The sequence below is a fragment of the Sapajus apella genome, unplaced genomic scaffold (assembly GCF_009761245.1).
Source record: "Sapajus apella isolate SASKATOON/1434 unplaced genomic scaffold, GSC_monkey_1.0 scaffold14, whole genome shotgun sequence".
In the NCBI taxonomy this organism is placed as follows: domain Eukaryota; kingdom Metazoa; phylum Chordata; class Mammalia; order Primates; family Cebidae; genus Sapajus; species Sapajus apella.
Genome location: NW_022436954.1, coordinates 7,844,006 through 7,864,436, shown reverse-complemented (window position 1 = coordinate 7,864,436; position 20,431 = coordinate 7,844,006). Strand labels below are relative to the sequence as shown.

Here is a 20,431-nt window from a genome sequence, read left to right as displayed (position 1 = left end):
CTTTTTGAGAGTTACTCTCCAGCAAAGGGAAAATTCTTCATAGTAGTAGTGTTGGGGAGAAGAGAAAGAGCACTTGCAGCATACTGACAGCTCTGGGAAAAGGAATTATTTCCCTAATTTTCAAGCTTTAATTCTTCTATGTTCATTGCTTATATACCATTGAGTGTGATGACTGACTCAGGTTAAGTTTTCCTGTCATTATCAACTATATGCTTGAAGACTTGGACAAAAGAATGACTGACAGGAGTCCTGTTCTTATAAAATGTCATGCAATTATTCAGGATAACTCTAAGATCGCCATCTTTAAAACAAAGTACTCTACAAATCGTACTGAGTCTTTATTTCTTAACAGTGACCAATAACAGCCTGGGCCAATATGATAATCAACTGCAGGACGTAGTCTCTAAACCTTATGACGTGTCTTTTCTATTTTGTTCACTACAGATTTGCAAACACAATACCTTTTTATGGTATCATGATCAATCTTCAGCATGTGGGGAGCAATATTTTCCTGTTGCAGGTACTTTTTGGAGCTGCTACTCTCCTAGTCCGAGGTCTTGCTCTTTTCACACTAAATCATATGGGCCGTCGAATAAGCCAGATATTGTTCATGTTCCTGGTGGGCCTTTCCGTTTTGGCCAACACGTTTGTGCCCAAAGGTGAGAGAAGAGTGGACTTTGGGGGAAAGAAAGTGTCTTCTCTTCATTCTTCAGGAATTGTATTGGTCACACTTGCCTAAAACCAGGAATAAGGAGGGGTGCCATTTAAAGGCAGCATATTCCCCCAAAGCAATATGAGCATGTAATACAGATTTGGCTAAGAATTGAGAAAAAAGCCAGGGACAGCTCAGATCTGCATTTATCTTCATCAACTCTGGAAGTAGCTAGATAGTGGTGCCATTCATTCCTGACAGTTTCTCTAGGACATCAGCTGAGCACGTGCCCTTTGGTTAATCATACTTTTGATAACAAGCATGGCATGTCTAGGCCTTGCAATTATATCCCATTTGAGCACACGATATGATTGCTTCCTTTGTGTGGGCTCTGTCTAGGTTTTTCCTCATTACTCTGTCTTCACTGACCAGTCTACTCACTGAGATCTGTGTAGCCACACTTGGGTGTGATGTTAAGTCAGCATGACTGCAGCCCTGGATTGGGGGAAATCTTTTTGACTTTAATGAAATAGAAATCCTTTGTTTTCAAGCAGAGAACAAATATATGGTAGGAACAACAAACTAGGCAGATTAAAAGCCTATTTACCTCCCTGTTAGACTATTTTATAAGTTAATACAATGATTATATATAATGATTAGGGGAAACTTAGTAGGCATTATGCCTTCCCAATACAAGAATGTATATTACCGCATAATAGATTGGGGAATTCAACTCCTCTTTCTGAATATTATCAATAATGTATATTTCCTGTCTTACATTAGAGCACTTTCTAATCTTATAAAGGTATGATTCTATTTCTTTTTACGTTAGGCAGAAAACATTCTCTGAAACTTCCTTTTAATGGCTTCCAAATTCTGAATTTATTTTTCCCCAAATAGAAGTTCTATTTCTTGCTTCCTTATGCCTATCATCATTCTGGATCTAGCCTCTCTTTACTCTGCCCTGCAACAAAGGAGATTTTTCATTAGTCTCTTGTGCAATACCAACTCTATGACAATACAGCATCTGCACTAGATTGACTAAGTTATCCAGATTTACCTGGGACTTTCTTGGTTTTATCAATAAAATTTTCACATCACTAAAACCCCTTCATCCCTGGGAAATTGAGGATGGCTGGTCACTTTAAATTCTGCACTTTAATTGTAAAGTTCTCAAGTTTAGTGCTGAGTCTCAGACTCCTCAATAATTGTCCACATGATGATTCCACCTTCTATAGAATGGGCATAGCAAACACTGGACAGAATAAGTAAGAAAAAATTTCTGCTAAAATATTCCCCTCCCTCTCTGAAAAACCTTAGATATGCAGGGGAATTTCCTGCATTAATCCAGATAATTTTATGCATGTTTGTCGCCTAAGTTGATAATTCTAAGCTGATAATTTATCAGCTTATCAACCACTGGATGTTCTCTGTCACTGTTGTTTCTACAGTATTTTTCAAACATGCAAATACTCAATAGGTTGTTTTTAAATTAAGTTTGGTGGATGTTGCTTCCTTTAGCCCAGATCTCAGAGTCTCACTGGTCTCTTCTATTTTCCAGAAATGCAGACCCTGCGTGTGGCTTTGGCATGTGTGGGAATCAGCTGTTCTGCTGCTGCTTTTTCCAGTTGTGCTGTCCACCTCCTTGAACTCGTCCCCACTGTTCTCAGGTATAAGAGATATTGATGCTCCACCAGAGCCCAAAATAACAATTTCCTACCAAACACTTACTGAGGGAATAAAACTGAGACCTGTTTATTATTATAAAAGCAATCATTTATGATACTAATAATATACTAACAAAAATTATGGCCAATGTTTATTGCAAGATGGCTTTGTGCCATCTACTGTGCTGGGCAGTATTTTAATGCATCATCTCACCAAACTTTTGGACCACTCATCAGAGTAGGAGTAATGTGTAACAGTCTGTTTAAAATGATGAAAAGGAATCTTAACTCACATTGAATCTGATTAAAAACAGAAAATCATAGAGAAAATCTCAAAAGCAACTGTTTGCTCATGTTTTTAATGATTGTGTTTTACTGTCTTCTGTAGGTAAGTCAAAATAATATGTCACAAATTATGTGTGTAGATTTTTTTCTGATTATCGTGTTTTGTCATTTATCTTTAGGGCAAGAACTTTAGGAATCGATTTAATGACTAGTAGGATTGGAGCAGCACTGGCTCCCCTCTTGATGACCTTAACAGTATTTGTTACCACTTTGCCATGGATCATTTACGGAGTTTCCCCCATCATTGCTGGTATTGTTGTCTTCCTCCTACCAGAAACCAAGAATCTGCCTCTGCCTGATACCATCAATGATGTGGAAAATCAGTGAGTCAATCTTCTAGCCATGTCCTGAGAGAAGCAGTGTACTCTAGATCTGTGATAAGAGATGAAAAACACCATATGTATCCTTGGGATTACTATGAAAGCTTAGCCTTTTATGAGCTACTTCCACTTGGGCCATTGCCTTTCATTAGCAGCAGGGCCAGCTCTATCCATTTGAATTCCAACTCTAGATTACAGAGACACCCTCACTGGTGGTTTTAGTGATAAAGAGACAAAAATGAACTATGTCGTGATGGCACATACTACCTTTCCTCATGAAAGACACACACTCATGATGGTACCTAATGATTCTTGTTCTCACAGAGCTTGGGATATAGTGGGGAAAGAAACAAAATAGGGAAGGAAGACTGTCTTTAATAGTGAAGGAAGACTCTCACAAAGAGTTAAAGATCCTCCTTGAAAAGATAATAAAGGAGATAAATCTTGTCTAGTTGCCTATGAAATTCAGTCAGTCTTGCTGCCACAAGTAGTAGAAGGATTTAGGATTCAGAAAATAAACTAGGAAAAATTATTTTTATTTTTTAATTTTAATTTTTAAGTTTTATTTTATTTGTGTATTTAAAGACAGGGTCTCATCTGTCACCCAGGCTGGAGTGCAGTGGGGCAATCACAGCTCACTGAAGCCACGACTTCCTGGGTTCAGGTGATTCTCTCACCTCTGCCTCTCAAGTAGCTGAGACCACAGGTGCATGCCTCTACACAGGGCTAATTATTTGTATTTTTAGTAGAAATTGGGTTTCACTATGTTGCCCAAGCTGCTCTCAAACTCCTGGGCTCAAGCAATCCACCTGCCTTGGCCTTTTATTTTGTTTTTAATTGACTGAAAATAATTGTACATATTATGGGGAACAGTGTGATGTTTTGATACATATAAATCAGGGTAATTAGCAAATCTATAATCTTAAACACTTATCGTTTATTTGTGGTGAGAACATCTAAATCCCTTCTTATAGCTCTTTTGAAATATATAATACATTATTGTTAGTTATGGTCACTTTACTGTGCCATGGAACACTAGAACTTATTTATCCTATCAAACTGTAACTTTGTACCTGCTGATGAACCTCTTCCTGTCTCCCCCTACCTCCTTCCTTCCCTAGCCTCTGACAACCACTATTCTACTATCAACTTCTATGAAATCAGCTTTTCAAAGATTCTACATATGAGTGAACTCATGCAGTATTTGTCATGTGCTTCTCTTATTTCACTTAACATGGTTAATCCATGTTGTCATTAACATACCGTAATCCATGTTAAGTGGACAGGATTTCATTCTTTTTTATGGCCATATTGTATTTCATTGAATATATATATGAGTATATATATGTGTATATATATATTCAATGAAATACAATATATATTCAGTATGTATATTGACATATATATCACACACACATATTTATATATATATAAATGTATAACTTTTCAAAATCTACTTATCTGTTGATGGACACTTAGGTTAATTTTATATCTTCCCTATAGTGAATAGTGCTGCAATAAATATGGGAGTGCAGCTATTTCTTTGACATAGTGTTTCATTTCCTTTGGATATATGCCCAATAGAGAGATTGCTGGATATTATGGTGGTTAACTTAATTTGTTGAATAATCTTTATACTGTTTTCCATAATGGCTGTGCTAATTTACATTTCTACCAATCATGTATAAGTTCCTCTTTCTCTACATTTTCACTGTCATTGGTTATTTTATGACTTTTGTTAATAGCCATTCTAATTCGGGTGAGATGATATCTCATTATGGCTTTAATTTGTATTTTCTTGATGATTAGTGGTGTTGATAATTTTTTTCAGATACCTTTTGGGCATTCATGTGTCTTCTTTTGTGAAATATCTATTCAGATCCTTTGCCCACTTTCAAATGATACTTTATTTTTTACTGTTGAGTTCCTTTTGTATTTTAGATATTAGTCCCTTGTTAGATGCATAGTTTGTGAATATTTTATTTCATTCTGCAGGCTGTCTCTTCACTTCCTTGATTGTTTTCTTTGCTGTGTAAAGCCTCTTTAGTTTGATATAATTCCATTTGTATATTTTTGCTATTTTGGTATTACCTCTTTAAATGTTTAGTAGAATTCACCTGTGAAGCCATCAAGTCCTGGACTTTTCTTTGATGGGGGACTTTTTATTATTGATTTAGTTTCCTTATTCTTTTATTGGCCTGTTGAGGTTTTCTAATTCTCCATGATTCAGTCTTAGAAGGTTTGTGTGTGTCTAGGAATTTATCTGTTGTTGTTTTTTTTTCCAATTTTTTGGTTTATATTTGTTCATAACAGTCTCTAAGGGTCCTATTTGTGACATCAGATGTGATGTCTTCTTTGTCATCTCTAATTTTATTTATTTGAGTCATCTCTCTTTTTTCTTAGTCTGGCTAAGGCTTTGTTGATGTTGTTTGTCTTTTCAAAAAACTAATTTTGCTGATCTTTTGTATTTTTGTCTCTTTTATTTATCCTGCTCTGATATTTATTATTTCCTTTTTCTAATTTTGATTTTAGTTTATTTTTGTTTTTCTAGTTCCTTTAGGTGTAATATTAGTTTGTTTATTTCAGATCTTTAAATTTTTGATGTAGACATTTAATGCTACAAAATTCACTCTTAGAATGGCTTTTGCTGTATCCCATAGGTTTTGGTATGTTATGTTTGCATTTTCATTTGTCTCAAGGACTTTTTAAATTTTGTTTTTATTTTTTCACTGACCCAATGATTGTTTAGGAGCATATTGCTTAATTTCCACTTATTTTTACAGTTTCCGAAGTTCTTTGTGTTACTGATTTCTAGTTTTATTGCATTCTGGTCAGAAAAGATATTTTATATTAATTTGATTTTTAAAAATTTGTTGAGATTTGTTTTGTGGCCTAACATATGATTTAGCTTGAAAAATGTTCTGTGTGCTTCTGAGAAGAATATGTCTTGTGCAGCTGTTGGATGAAATGTTCTGTGATTTTGGATATAGGAAGTGATTTAATTTCAATATTTCTTTGTTGATTTTCTATCTGGATGTTCTGTCCATTGCTGAAAGTCTCCTATTATTATTTTATGCAGCCTATCACTTCATTTAGGCCTATTAATATTTGCTCAATATATTTAGGTGCTCTGATGTTGGAACATATATATTTATAATTGTTTTATCTTATTGCTGTATTGACCCCTTAACTATTATGGTTGGTATTATCTCTTTTTGCAATTTCTGGCAAAAAAAAAAAAAAAACCTGCAAAAAGAAACAAGACCATAGTGTTTATTTTATCTGATGTAAGCATAGCTACTCCTATCTTTTTTTCAGTTTCCATTTGCAAGAAATATTTTTCTCCTTTTGTTCAATTTAAGTTTATGTGTGTCCTTATAGTTAAAATGAGTCTCTTATAGACAGCATATAGTTAAGTAAAAAATTTCATTCTATCACTCTATGTCTTTAATTTCAGAATTTAATCCATTTACATTCAAGGTAATTATTAATAGATAAGGGTTTAACACTGCCATTTTGTTACTTGTTTTCTACTTGTTTTGTAGATTTTTCACCCTTTCTTTTACTTTTACAGTTTTTATTTGTGATTTTCTCTAGTAGTATCTTTTGATTCTTTGTGTTTAGTTTTAGCATATCTAGTATAGATTTTTGCTTTGCAGTTACCACAAGGCTTATAAAAAACATTGTATAGTTATAACAAGTTATTTTAAATGATAGCAAGTTGACACTGATCACAAAGAAAAGAGAAGAAACAAGATCATCTGGTACAATTCACCTCTCCTTCCACCTTTTGATTTTTGTCATGATTTACACATTTATTTTGCTATCTCCTAACAAATTATTGTAGTTATTATTTTTGGTAGTTTTTCTTTTTAGTTTTCATACTAAAGATATAAGTGGTTTACATGCCACAATTATGATACTAGAGTAAGAATCACATTAAGGCCTTTTTCTTTAACTTCAAAGAACTCCACTTAGCATTTCTTATAGAACAGTTATGATAATGATGAATTCCCTCAGCTTTTTTATTTGCCTGGAAAGTCTTTATTTCAATTCATTTCTAAAATATAGCTTTATGGGTACAGTATTCTTGGCAGTCTTTTCTTTTTCTTTTTTTGGCCTTTAGCATTCTGCATATATCATCTCAATCCTTTCTGACCTGCAAAATTTCAACTACAAGTCAGCTTCCAGGCATATTGGATCTCCCTTACATATGATTTGCTTCTTTTTTTTCTTGGTGCTTTCAATTGCTCTATTTGCCTGCTCTTTGAGAGTTTATTATAATGTGTCTTGGGATATTCTTGTTTGGGTTTAACTGATTGCTGACAAGAAATAATGTTTAAATAATAAAAACAGCATATTCACTTCTTATGTCTTTCATAACAAAGTATCACAAACTTAGAGACAAAAAAAAAAAAAAAGAAATTTATTGTCTCACCGTCCTGGAAGCTGGAAGCCTGAGATCATTTTATTGAAAAGACCTTGACCGATTCCAGGTGGAAGATGGCCAACTAGGAACAGCCCAGGATTGCAGCTCCCAGTGAAAGTGCAGAGGGTGAGTGGACACTGCATTTCCAGACAGATTTTTATTGCCCACAGGCCAGAAGATCCCCAGGCGGAGGAGCCCCATGGGTCACCAGCGCAGCTGTTTTGGCCAGCATGGCTGTTTTGGCCCAAGCGGCTGCTTTGTACAGTGGTTCTCCATACAAAATACACTGGTCCGGTGCCCTCTTAGTTGGAGATTGGAGCCCCAGGAAGACAGATCACCCATTCATCTGATTTAAAAGGGGACTGAAAGAGGGAGCCAGGCCAGGAGATCCCTGGGCAAAAAAACCGCCAGGAATCTCAGCGCCATTGTTTCAGCCAGCACAGTGAGTCACCGCACGGGAAATCACACAGATCCTGGCGCCTTTTCAACAGGTGACTGGAACACCTGGGAGAGAGTCAACCAGTCAACTAAAAAAAAAAAAAAAAGACTCTGAGTCAGGGGGCCAGGGGATCAGGCCCAGCTTGGCCCCCCCCCCCCCCCCAAAAAAAAAGCAGTAATTGAAAACGCTTTGGGTTGAGAGTTTCATAGCAAGCACAGCTGAACCCAGGATGGTCCAGCTCTGTGAGGGAGGGGCGTCCGCCATTACTGGGACACTCCACCACTACGGAGGCAGTCCGCCCTTGCTGAGGCACCTGTCATTGCCAAGGCAACCTGCCACTACAGAGAGAGTCTGGATTACAGAGGCAGACCACCATTGTCGAGGCATTTCTAACTACATCCGTATAAACAGGACTGCAGGGAAGATCACATGGCAGCTGGGTGGAGCCCACAGCAGCTCAGCAAAGCCTCTGCAGGCAGACAGTGACTAGGATGCCTCCTTGCTGGGCAGGGCAGCCCTGAAAAAAAAGGCAGCAGCACAATGGAAACTCATAAATAAAGCCCTAAATCCCTGGGTCAGAGCACCTGGGAACAAAAAGCGGTTTATGAGTTTTGCTGCAGCAGACCTAAATGTACCTGCCCAGCAGCTCTTAATGAACAACGGAGCTCACAGCTCAGCACTTGAGCTCCTATAAAGGACAGGCTGTCTCCTCAAGCAGCTCCCTGACCCCTGTATATCCAAATAGTCACCTAACAAAGGAGAGAACAGACTGACATTTGGCGGGTATCTTTCTGACACAAAGATAGCAGAAGAAGAAACTAGCAGCAACCCTTACTGTTCAGCAGCTACTGCAGGTGATCCCCAGGCAAGCAGGGCCTGGAGTGGACCTCAGCAGTCCTACAGTAGAGGGGCCAGACTGTTAGAAGGAAAACTAAGAAACAGAAATAACTTCATCACCCACAAACTGGAAGTTCATTCAGAGACCCGATCTGAAAACCAGCAACTACAAAGACAACAGGTGGATAAATCCACAAAGATGGGAAGAAATCAGCTCAAAAAGGACGAAAACACCTGAAACCAGAACACCTCTCCTCCTACAAGGGATCATAACTCCTCACCAGCAAGAGAACAACACTGGATGGAGAATCAGTGTGATGAAATGACAGAATCAGACTTCAGAATGTGGGTAACAAGAAGCTTCTGTGAGCAAAAAGAACATGTTCTAACACAATGCAAAGAAACTAAGAATGTTGAAAAAAGATTTGATGAAATGCTAATAAGAATGGACAACTTAGAAAGGAATATAAGTGAATTGCTGGAGCTGAAAAACACAACACGAGGACTTCACAAATAACGCACAAGTTTCAACAGCCAAATTGACCAAACAGAAGAAAGGATATCAGAGGTCGAAGATCAACTCAATGAAATAAAATGAGAAGGCAAGAATAGAGGAAAAATGGTAAAAAGGAATAAACAAAGTCTCAAAGAAATGTGGGACTATGTGAAACAACTTAATCTACATTTGATAGGTGTACCTGAATGTGAAGAAGAGAATGAATACAAGCTGAAAAATACTCTTCGGGATATTATCCAGGAAAACTTCGCCAACGTAACAAGGCAAGGCAATATTCAAGTCCAGGAAATACAGAGAACACCACAAAGATATTCCTCAAGAAGAGCAACCCCAAGGCACATAATCGTCAGATTCACCAGGGTTGAAATGAAGGAGAAAATGCTAATGGCAGCCAGAAAGAAAGGTCAGGTTACTCACAAATGGAAGCCCATCAGACTCACAGCAGATCTCTCAGCAGAAACCCTACAAACCAGAAGAGAATGGGGGCCAATATTCAACATCCTTAAAGAAAAGAACTTTCAACCCAGAATCACATATCCAGCCAAACTAAGCTTCATAAGTGAAGGAAAAATAAAATCCTTTGTGAACAAGCAAGTACTCAGAGATTTCATCACCACCAGGCCTGCTTTACAAGAGCTCCTGAAAGAGGCTCTACACATATAAAGGATCAACCAGTACCAGCCACTCCAAAAACATGCCAAACAGTAAAGAGCAACAACACAATCAAGAGTCTGCATCAACTAACGGGCAAAATAGCCTGCTAGCATCAAAATGGCAGCATCAAATTCACACATAACAATATTAACCCTAAATGTAAATGGACTAAATGCCCCAATAAAAAGACACAGACTGGCAAATTGGATAAAAAGCAAAAACCCATCAATGTGCTGTGTCTGGGAAACCCATCTCACATGCAAGGATACACAAAGGCTCAAAATAAAGGAATGGAGGAAGATTTACCAAGCAAATGGAGAGTAAAAAAAAAAAAAAAAAAAAAAAAAAAAAAAAAAAAAAAAAAAAAAAACAAAAAAAACAACAACAGGAGTTGCAATTTTCATCTCTGATAAAATAGACTTTAAAGCAACAAAGATCATAAGAGACAAAGAGGGACATTACATAATGGTAAAAGGATCAATGCAACAAGAAGAGCTAACGATACTAAATATATACGCACCCAATACAGGAGCACCCAGATACATAAGGCAAGTTCTTAATGACTTACAAAGAGACTTAGACTCCCACACAATAATAGTGGGAGAGTTTAATAACCCATTGTCAATATTAGACAGATCAACCAGACAGAAAATTAACAGGGATATCCAGGACTTGAACTCAGACCTGAACCAAGCAAATCTAATAGACATTTACAGAACTCTCCATCCCAAATCTACAGAATATACATTCTTCTCAGCACCACATCACACCTACTCTAAAATTGACCATATAATTGGAAGTAAATCACTCCTCAGCAAATGCAAAGGAACGAAAATCATAACAAACAGTCTCTCAGACCACAGTGCAGTCAACTTAGAACTCAGAATGCAGAAACTAACTCAAAAGCACACAGCATCTTGGAAACTGAACAACTTGCTCTTGAATGTTGACTGGGTAAACAATGAAATGAAGGCAGAAATAAAGACGTTCTTCGAAACCAACTAGAATGAAGACACAACATACCAGAATCTCTGGGACACATTTAAAGCAGTCTCCAGAGGAAAATATATAGCAATAAGTGCCCACATGGGAAGCAAGGAGAGATTGAGAATTGACAACTTATCGTCAAAATTGAAAGAGCTAGAGGATCAAGATCAAAAAAACTCAAAACCTAGCAGAAGTCAAGAAATAACTACGATCAGAGCAGAACTGAAGGAGAAAGAGACACAAAAAACCCTTCAAAAAATCAATAATTCCAGGAGCTGGTTTTTTGAAAAGATCAACAAAAGAGACAGACCACTAGCCAGATTAATAAAAAAGAAAAGAGAGAATAACCAAATTGATGCAATAAAAAACTATAAAGGGGATATCACCACAGATTCCACAGAAATTCAAACCATCATCAGAGATTACTACAAACAACTCTATGTACATAAACTAGTAAACCTGGAAGAAATGTATAAATTCCTGGACACTTGCATCCTGCCAAGCCTAAACCAGGAAGAAGCCGAAACCCTGAACAGACCCATAACAAGGTCTGAAGTTGAGGCAGCAATTAAGAGCTTACCACCCAAAAAAAGCCCAGGTCCAGATGGGTTTCACAGCTGAATTCTACCAGACATACAAAGAGGAGCTGGTACCATTTCTTCTGAAACTATTCCAAACAATACAAAAAGAGGGAATTCTTCCCAAATCATTTTATGAGACCAACATCATCCTGATTCCAAAACCCGGCAGAGACTCAACAATAAAAGAAAACTTCAGGCTAATATCCATGATGAACATAGACACAAAAATCTTCAATAAAATACTGGCAAGCCAATTGCAACAGCACATCAGAAAGCTTATCCACTATGATCAAGTAGGCTTCATCCCGGGAACGCAAGGCTGGATCAACATAAGCAAGTCTGTAAACGTAATTCACCACATAAACAGAACCAAAGACAAAAACCACATGATTATCTCAATTGATGCAGAGAAGGCCTTTGACAAAATTAAACAGCCATTTATGCTAAAAAAAAAACCTCAATACACTAGGTATTGATGAAACGTATCTCAAAATAATAAAAGCTATTTATGACAAACCAACAGCCAATATCATACTGAATGGGCAAAAATTGGAAGCATTCCCTTTGAAATCTGGCACTAGACCAGAATGCCCTCTCTGACCACTCCTGTTCAATATATTACTGGAAGTTCTAGCCAGAGCAATCAGGCAAGAAAAAGAAATAAAGGGTATTCAAATAGGAAAAGAGGAAGTCAAATTGTCTCTATTTGCAGACAACATGATTGTATATCTAGAAGACCCCATTGTCTCAGCCCAAAGTCTCCTGAATCTGATAAGCAACTTCAGCAAAGTCTCTGGATACAAAATCAATATGCAAAAATCACAAGCATTCCTATACACCAATAACAGACTTAAAGAGAGCCAAATCAAGAATGAACTGCCATTCACAATTGCTACAAAGAGAATAAAATACCTAGGAATACAACTAACAAGGAACGTAAAGGACCTCTTCAAGGAGAACTACAAGCCACTGCTCAACGAAATAAGAGAGGACACAAACAGATGGAGAAACATTCCATGCTTATGGTTAGGAAGAATCAATATCGTGAAAATGGCCATACTGCCCAAAGTAATTTACAGATTCAATGCTATCCCCATCAAGCTACCAATGACGTTCTTCGCAGAGTTGGAACAAACCACCTTAAACTTCATATGGAGCCAAAAGAGAGCCCACATAGCCAAGTCAATTCTAAGCAAAAAGAATAAAGTGGGATTCATCACACTACTGGACTTCAAACTATACTACAAGACTACAGTAATCAAAACAGCATGGTACTGGTACCAAAACAGAGATATAGACCAATGGAACAGAACAGATGCCTCAGAGGCAACACAACATATCTACAACCATCTGATCTTTGACAAAGCTGACAAAAACAAGCAATGGGGAAATGATTCCCTGTTTAATAAATGCTGTTGGGAAAACTGGCTAGCCATGTGCAGAAAGCAGAATCTGGATTCCTTCCTGACACCATACACTAAAATTAACTCCAGATGGATTAAAGACTTAAACATAAGACCTAACACCATAAAACCCTAGAAGAAAATCTAGGCAAAACCATTCAGGACATAGGCATAGGCAAGGACTTCATGACCAAAACACCAAAAGCATTGGCAACAAAAGCCAAAAGAGACAAATGGGACCTGATCAAACTCTACAGCTTCTGCACAGCAAAAGAAACACTCATTAGAGTGAATCGGCACCCAACAGAATGGGAAAAAATTTTTGCAGTTTACCCATCTGATAAAGGGCTGATATCCAGAATTTACAAAGAACTAAAACAGATTTACAAGAAAAAACCAAACAAGCCCATTCAAAAGTGGGCAAAGGATATGAACAGACACTTTACAAAAGAAGACATACATGAGGCCAACAAACATATGAAAAAATGCTCATGAACACTGGTCATTAGAGAAATGTAAATAAAAACTACATTGAGGTACCATCTCATGCCAGTTCGGATGGCGATCATTAAAAACTCTGGAGACAACAGATGCTGGAGAGGATGTGGAGAAATAGGAACACTTTTACACTGTTGGTGGGAGTGTAAACTAGTTCAACCATTGTGGAAGACAGTGTGTTGATTCCTTAAGGACCTAGAAATAGAAATTCCATTTGACCCAGCAATCCCATTACTGGGTATATATCCAAAGGATTATAAATCGTTCTACTATAAGGACACATGCACATGAATGTTCATTGCAGCACTGTTTACAATAGCAAAGACCTGGAACCAAGCCCATCGATGATAGACTGGACAGGGAAAATGTGGCACATATACACCATGGAATACTATGCAGCCATAAAAAAAGCAATGAATTCGTGTCCTCTGTAGGAACATGGATGAACCTGGAAACCATCATTCTCAGCAAACTGACAGAAGAGCAGAAAATCAAACACCGCATGTTCTCTCATAGGTGGGTGTTGAACAATGAGAACACATGGACACAGGGAGGGGAGCACTACACACTGGGGTCTGTTGAGGGGAAATAGGGAAGGGATGGGGGGTGGCAGCAAATCACACTGCCATGTGTGTACCTGTGCCACAATCTTGCATGTTCTTCACATGTACCCCAAAACCTAAAATGCAAAAAAAAAAAAAAAAAAAAAGAAAAGAAAATATATAATTATTATTAAAAAAAAGAAATAGGAAAGAAAAGGCCTTGACTTCTCCAAAGGCTTTAGGAAAGAATCTATTCCAGATCTTTCTTCTCATTTCTGGTAGATCCTTCGATATAGTTTTTCAGCTCTAATCTTCACATGGCACCTTCCCCATGTATGTGTCTCTACATTCAAATTTCCCCCAACTTTTTTCTTTTTTATATGGCGTCTTGTTTTGTCACCCAGGCTGGAGTGCAATGGCACAATCTCAGCTCACTGCAACCTCTGCCTCTCAGGTTCAAGCAATTCTCCCACCTCAACCTCCTGAATAGCTCAAATTATAGGCATCTGTCATCGTGCCAAGCTAATTTTTGTATTTTTGTAGAGACAGGGTTTCACCATGTTGATCATGCTGGTCTTGAATTTCTGGCCCCAGCGATCCATCTGTCTCAGTCTCCCAAACTGCTAGAATTATAGTCATGAGCCACCGTGCCTGGCCTAAAATTTCCCCTTCTTATGAAGGCACCCAGTCATACTGAGTGGGGTCCAATCCTATTCCAATATGAACTCATCTTGACTGGTTACATCTGCAACAACCCTGTTTCTGAGTAATGTCACATCCTGAGGTATTTAGAGTTAAGACTTCAATATATAAATTACTTTGGTGGGAAGGCACAATTTAACCCATAATTAATGGTGAGTTTTTGTAAATTGTTTAAATTTACCCCTCAAATTTCAAAGACATCCTTTACCAGAGGTCTAAAAAGACCAAGTGAGAGTAGCAATTTTCAAAACTGCTTTTTTGGATCTGCATAGGCAACAGAACCTTTTACAGATAGGGTGTGATTCATTAGAAATACCGATTTATAAAAAGCTGGTGGTGCAATCCCATTTTGGGATATATATTCAAAGGAATATAATATATTCTAATATAATGACACATGGACATACCTGTCTATTGCAGCAGTATTCACAATAGCAAAGACATGGAACCAACCTAAGTGTCCATCAACAGTAGACTGGATAAAGAAAATGTGGTACATATACACCATGAAATATCATGCAGCCATAAAAACAAATATCATGTCCTTTGCAGCAACATGTGTGGAGCTAGAAAACATTATTCTAGGCAAAGTAATGCAGGAACAGAAAACCAAATACCATGTGTTCTTACTTATGAGTGGGACCTAAACAACAAGAATACATGAAAACAAAGAACTACAGACAATAGGACCTACTTGAGGATACTGATTGGGAGGAGGGAAAGGATTTTTTTTTTTTTAAGTATCTCTACTCACATGAGCTTTCAAAAATAAAGTCATGGCTCTATTGGGCCACAAAGAATACATTTAAAATTTACAGTGTAAGCAAAAACTACTAATTTATTCTGCTAATAACAATGTTGTTTTTTATTCATGCGTGTAGTCACACCATCAGTATGGCATGTGTTTGAATTATTCCAATAGTGCAGATGGAGTTACTGTGATTTAATAAGATTTTCTCAACTGCATTTATGACCAATATGATGCTCTTGGGAGGGGCCCAGATGTGATTTAGATGGTCAGTGTCTGCTAAAAGGAAGCATCAAGTTTCAGTCCATAAGGGATTTGAACCCCTGACTTTGGCCTTATTACACCATGTTCTAGCCAACTGTGCTAATTGGTCACACATGGCAGAAATTTTGGAGACAGGGAAAAGATGTCAGAACATAGGATCCTTGGTTTTAACATGTTTGTTTTTATCTGATTTAAAAAGTCCTTAGATTTGGGGTCAGATTTAGCTTGGTCTGAGTATTAGCTCCCTCCCCTAATGACTGAGTTACCTTGATTTTCTCTTTTTTTTTTTTTTTTTTTCATTAGTCTTCATTTCCCAATTTATTTGAGACTGCAAGGCATTTTTATGGCATACATATATTACTATAGTTACATAAAAGTCACATTTCATTCTAAAGCAAAGATGGATGATAGATAGCCTGTCAATCTCCATTCCCCCCAGCGAAAGCAGAACGTGGAGTATGGGCTTACCAATATAATTTGAGATAGCAATTGAAGTGAGATAAAGAGTAGTTTAGTGTGTATCAGAATATTAAATGAGAATCAAGAGGCAGAGATATATTCCTAAAATTCATGGTGTAACCTTGAACATGTTAATTTTTTACTATTCTTATTCCTTTATGGTAAAACAAGAATGATATTCACATATCTATCTCATGAAGACGTGCCAGTGCTGTAGAAGAGACCAGAGACAGGGGAAACAGCAGAGATGATGAAGGTTTCTGCCAATTACCATTGTCAAATCGCTCATACTAACAATAAATGTCAACATTGAAGCACATAAGAACATAAGGCAAATATTATCAGATTTGAAGGGAGACGGATGGCAATACAATAATAGTAGAAAACTTCCACATCTCACTTTCAACAACATATAAGTCATCCAGACAGAAAATACTAAGGACCCAGCAGACTTAAACAACATTATAGACCAAATAAACCTAACAAATATATAGCTAACATTTCAATGAACTGAAACATTAGACTACAAAATAAGTCTTAATCAATTTAAGAAGACTGAAATCATGAATTTGATCCTGCCATTTTGATACTATCTGGCTGTTTTGCCCAATAGTTGATGCAGTTTCTTCATTGTGTTGATGCTGTTTACCATTTGGTATGTTTTTGGAGTGGCTGGTACTGGTTGTTCCTTTCTATGTTTAGTGCCTCTTTCAGGAGCTCTTGTAAAGCAGGTCTGGTGGTGATGAAATCTCTGAATACTTGCTTGTTCGCCAAGGATTTTATTTTTCCTTCACTGATGAACCTTAGTTTGGCTGGATAGGAGATTCTGGGTTGAAAGTTCTTTTCTTTAAGGATGTTGAATATTGGCCCCCATTCTCTTCTGGCTTGTAGGGTTTCTGCTGAGAGATCTGCTGTGAGTCTGATGGGCTTCCCTTTGTGGGTAACCCGACCTTTCTCTCTGGTCGTCCTTAGCATTTTCTCCTTCATTGCAACCCTGGTGAATCTGATGGTTATATGCCTTGCTGGGGCTCTTCTTGAGGAATATCTTTGTGGGGTTCTCTGTATTTTCTGAATTTGAATATTGGCCTGTCTTGCTAGGTTGTGAAAGTTTTCCTGGATGATACCCTGAAGAATATTTTCCAGCTTGGATTCATTCTCTCTGTCACATTCAGGTACCCCTATCAAACGTAGATTAGGTCTTTTCACATAGTCCCATATTTCTTGGAGACTTTGTTCATTCCTTTTTACCCTTTTTTCTCTAATCTTGCCTTCTCATTTTATTTCATTGAGTTGATATTCGACCTCTGATATCCTTTCTTCTGTTTGGTCAATTTGGCTGTTGAAAGTTGTGCATGCTTCACGAAGTTCTCATGTTGTGTTTTTCAGCTCCATCAATTCACTTATATTCCTCTCTAAGTTGTCCATTCTCATTAGCATTTCATCAAATCTTTTTTCAAAGTTCTTAGTTTCTTTGCATTGGGTTAGAACATGTTCTTTTAGCTCACAGAAGTTTCTTATTACCTACCTTCTGAAGTCTGATTCTGTCATTTCATCACACTTGTTCTCCACCCAGCCTTGTTCCTTTGCTGGTGAAGGGTTGTGATCCCTTGTAAGAGGAGAGGCGTTCTGGTTTCGAGTGCTTTCATTCTTTTTGTGCTGGCTTCTTTCCATCTTTGTGGATTCATCCACCTGTCATCTTTGAAGTTGTTGACTTTCAGATTGGGTCTCTGAGTGGATGTCTAGTTTGTTGATGATGGAGTTATTTCCTTCTGTTTCTTAGTTTTCCTTCTAACAGTCTGGCCCCTCTGCCGTAGGACTGCTGAGGTCCACTCTAGGCCCTGCTTGCCTGGGGATCACCTGCAGCGGCTGCAGAACATTAAGGGTTGCTGCTAGTTTCTTCTTCTGCTATCTTTGTCCCAGAAGGATACCTGCCAAATGTCAGTCTGAGCTCTCCTTTATGAGGTGACTCTTTGAATATACGGGGGTCAGGGAGCTGCTTGAGGAGACAGTCTGTCCTTTATAGGAGCTCAAGTGCAGAGCTGTGATCTCCGTTGTTCATTTAGAGTTGCTGAGCAGGTATGTTTAAGTCTGCTGCAGCGAAACTCATAAACCGCCCCCACCTTTTTTTCCCCAGGTGCTCTGTCCTGGGTAGTTAGCACTTTATTTACAAGTTTCCATTGTGCTGCTGCCTTTTTATCAGGGCTGCTCTGCCCAGTGAGGAGGCAGCCTAGTCACTGTCTGCCTGCAGAGGCTTTGCTGAGCTGCTGTGGGCTCCACCCAGCTGCCGTGTTAACTTTCCTGCAGTCCTGTTTATACGGGTGTAGTTAGAGCTACCTCGGCAAAGTCAGCCACCTCTGTAATGGTGGACTCTCTCCGTAGTGGCGGGTTGCCTAGGCAACGGCGGGCTGCCTCAGCAGTGACGGACTACCTCCATAGTGGTGGACTGCCTCAGTAATGGCGGACGCTCCTCCCCCACAGAGCTGGACCTTCCCAGGTTCAGCTGTGCTTGCTGTGAAACTCTCAACCCAGAGCATTTCCAATTGCTCTTGTTTTCTGGGGGTGGGATTAGCAGAGCCTGATCACCTGACTCCCTGACTCAGAGCCTTTTTTTTTTTAGTTGAATGGTCGACTCTCTCTGAGGTGTTCCAGTCGCCTGTTGAAAAGGCACCAGAATCTGTGTGATTTCCCATGCAGTGACCCACTGCACCAGCTGAAACAACGGTGCTGAGATTCGCTGCATTTTTTTTTGGTCCAGGAATCTCCTGGCCTGGCTCCCTGTTTCAATCCCCTTTTTAATCAGATGAATGGGTGACTCTGCCTTCCCAGAGTTCCAATCACCAGCTAAAATGGTGTCCAGGCCCATGTATTTTGTACAGAGAACCGCCGCCCCAGGGCGCTGGCAAAGAAGCTGCACTGGCCAAACCCACCACGCTGGCGACCTGTGGGGCTCCTCCACCTGGGAATCTCCTGGTCTGTGGGCAATAAAAATCCACCTGGAAACACAGCATCCACTCACCCTCTGCACTTTCACTGGGAGCTGCAATCCTGAGCTGCTCCTAATCAGCCATCTTGTGAGTTCAAGGATTTTTAAAAACCCTGAAAAACCTGTGGAGTACTTTGCTTATTACCTGGGTGACAAATAATCTGTATACAGAACCCCTGTGACACACAGTTTACTACATAACAATCCTGCACATATACCCCTAAACGTAAAATAAAAGTTAAAAAAAAAAAAGCTGATGGTGAGAGGATCAGCTTGGAATTGTGAATAGAGAGCATACAAAGTAATTTTTATTTTTTCTGAATGTTTGATTTTTATTGTTCTTTTTCAATTTATTGCTTCTGTTTTGTTTTTCCAGGAAAAAACTCTCAAGAAAAATCAATAAAAATGATTGCTACACAAAAGTGACCAAATTTTAAGAAGCTTTCATGAGCTGATTGGAGGAAATTCAGAGAAAAAATACAGGAAAAGAACACACCAGAAGTTTTTTTTTTTTTCCCTACAACCAGCAAGATTATATACTAGATACTTAATTCTCAATTATAATTATGGCATTAATTTGCATTAATTTTTTCAAAATTAACTTGTGTGGACATGTAATCTCTTGAATAATCTGATATTTTTGGGAAATACTTTAAAAAATTACAAATTTATCAATAAATTGCTAATAGATAAGATGATCAGTAACAAAAAAAAAATCATGGAATTAGGATGTGGCTGGCTGGTGTATGAAGCACCATGTGATGAATTCATAAAGCTACAAAAGTCGAGAGAGATCCAAGATGGCCAATTACTAACAGCTCAGGATTGTAGCTCCCAGTGAAAGCACAGAGAACGAGAGGACACCACACTTTCAGATGAATTTTTTTTGCTTGTGGACCAGGAGATTCCCAGTGGAGAAGCCCCGGGGGTCGCCAGCACGACTCTTGTGGCCTGTGTGGTGGTTTTGCTGGTGCCCCGGCACAGTGGTTCTCAGTGCAGAGTAAACGGGACTGGCTCCCATTTTGGTCGACGTTTGGAGCTCTGGGAAGGCAGAGTCGCTCATTCAGCTGATTGAAAAAGGGACTCAAGAGGGAAGCCAGGCTGCAGATTCCTGGGCAGAAAGGCACCAAGAATCTTAATGCTGCTGTTTTAGCCGGTGCAGTGGGTTGCTCAGATTTCGGCACCGGGAATCAACAAGTTGGACGTCCACTCAGAGACATAATTTGAAAATCGGTAATTACAAAGACGACAGGTGGATACATTTACAATGACGGGAAGAAACCAGCTTAAAAAGGCTGAGAATGCTCCAAATCAGAATGCCTCTCCCTCTACAGGGGATCACAGTTCCTCATCAACAAGGGAACAAGGCCTGATGGAGAATGAGTGTGTTCCAATAACAGCATT

General features: G+C 38.5%; 1 protein-coding gene across 1 annotated transcript in view; it reads left to right on the top strand.

The window, feature by feature from the left end:
• Positions 1–19,873, top strand: part of LOC116554859 (solute carrier family 22 member 10-like) — a 30,368-nt gene extending 10,495 nt beyond the window's left edge. Inside the window, exons 7-10 of the mRNA XM_032283055.1 lie at positions 445–659; positions 2,214–2,322; positions 2,784–2,987; positions 19,404–19,873. Of these exons, the coding sequence (XP_032138946.1) occupies positions 445–659; positions 2,214–2,322; positions 2,784–2,987; positions 19,404–19,464 (589 nt within the window). The 3' untranslated portion in view covers positions 19,465–19,873. The remainder of the gene's footprint in view (positions 1–444; positions 660–2,213; positions 2,323–2,783; positions 2,988–19,403) is intronic.
• The last annotated feature ends 558 nt before the right edge of the window (positions 19,874–20,431 follow it).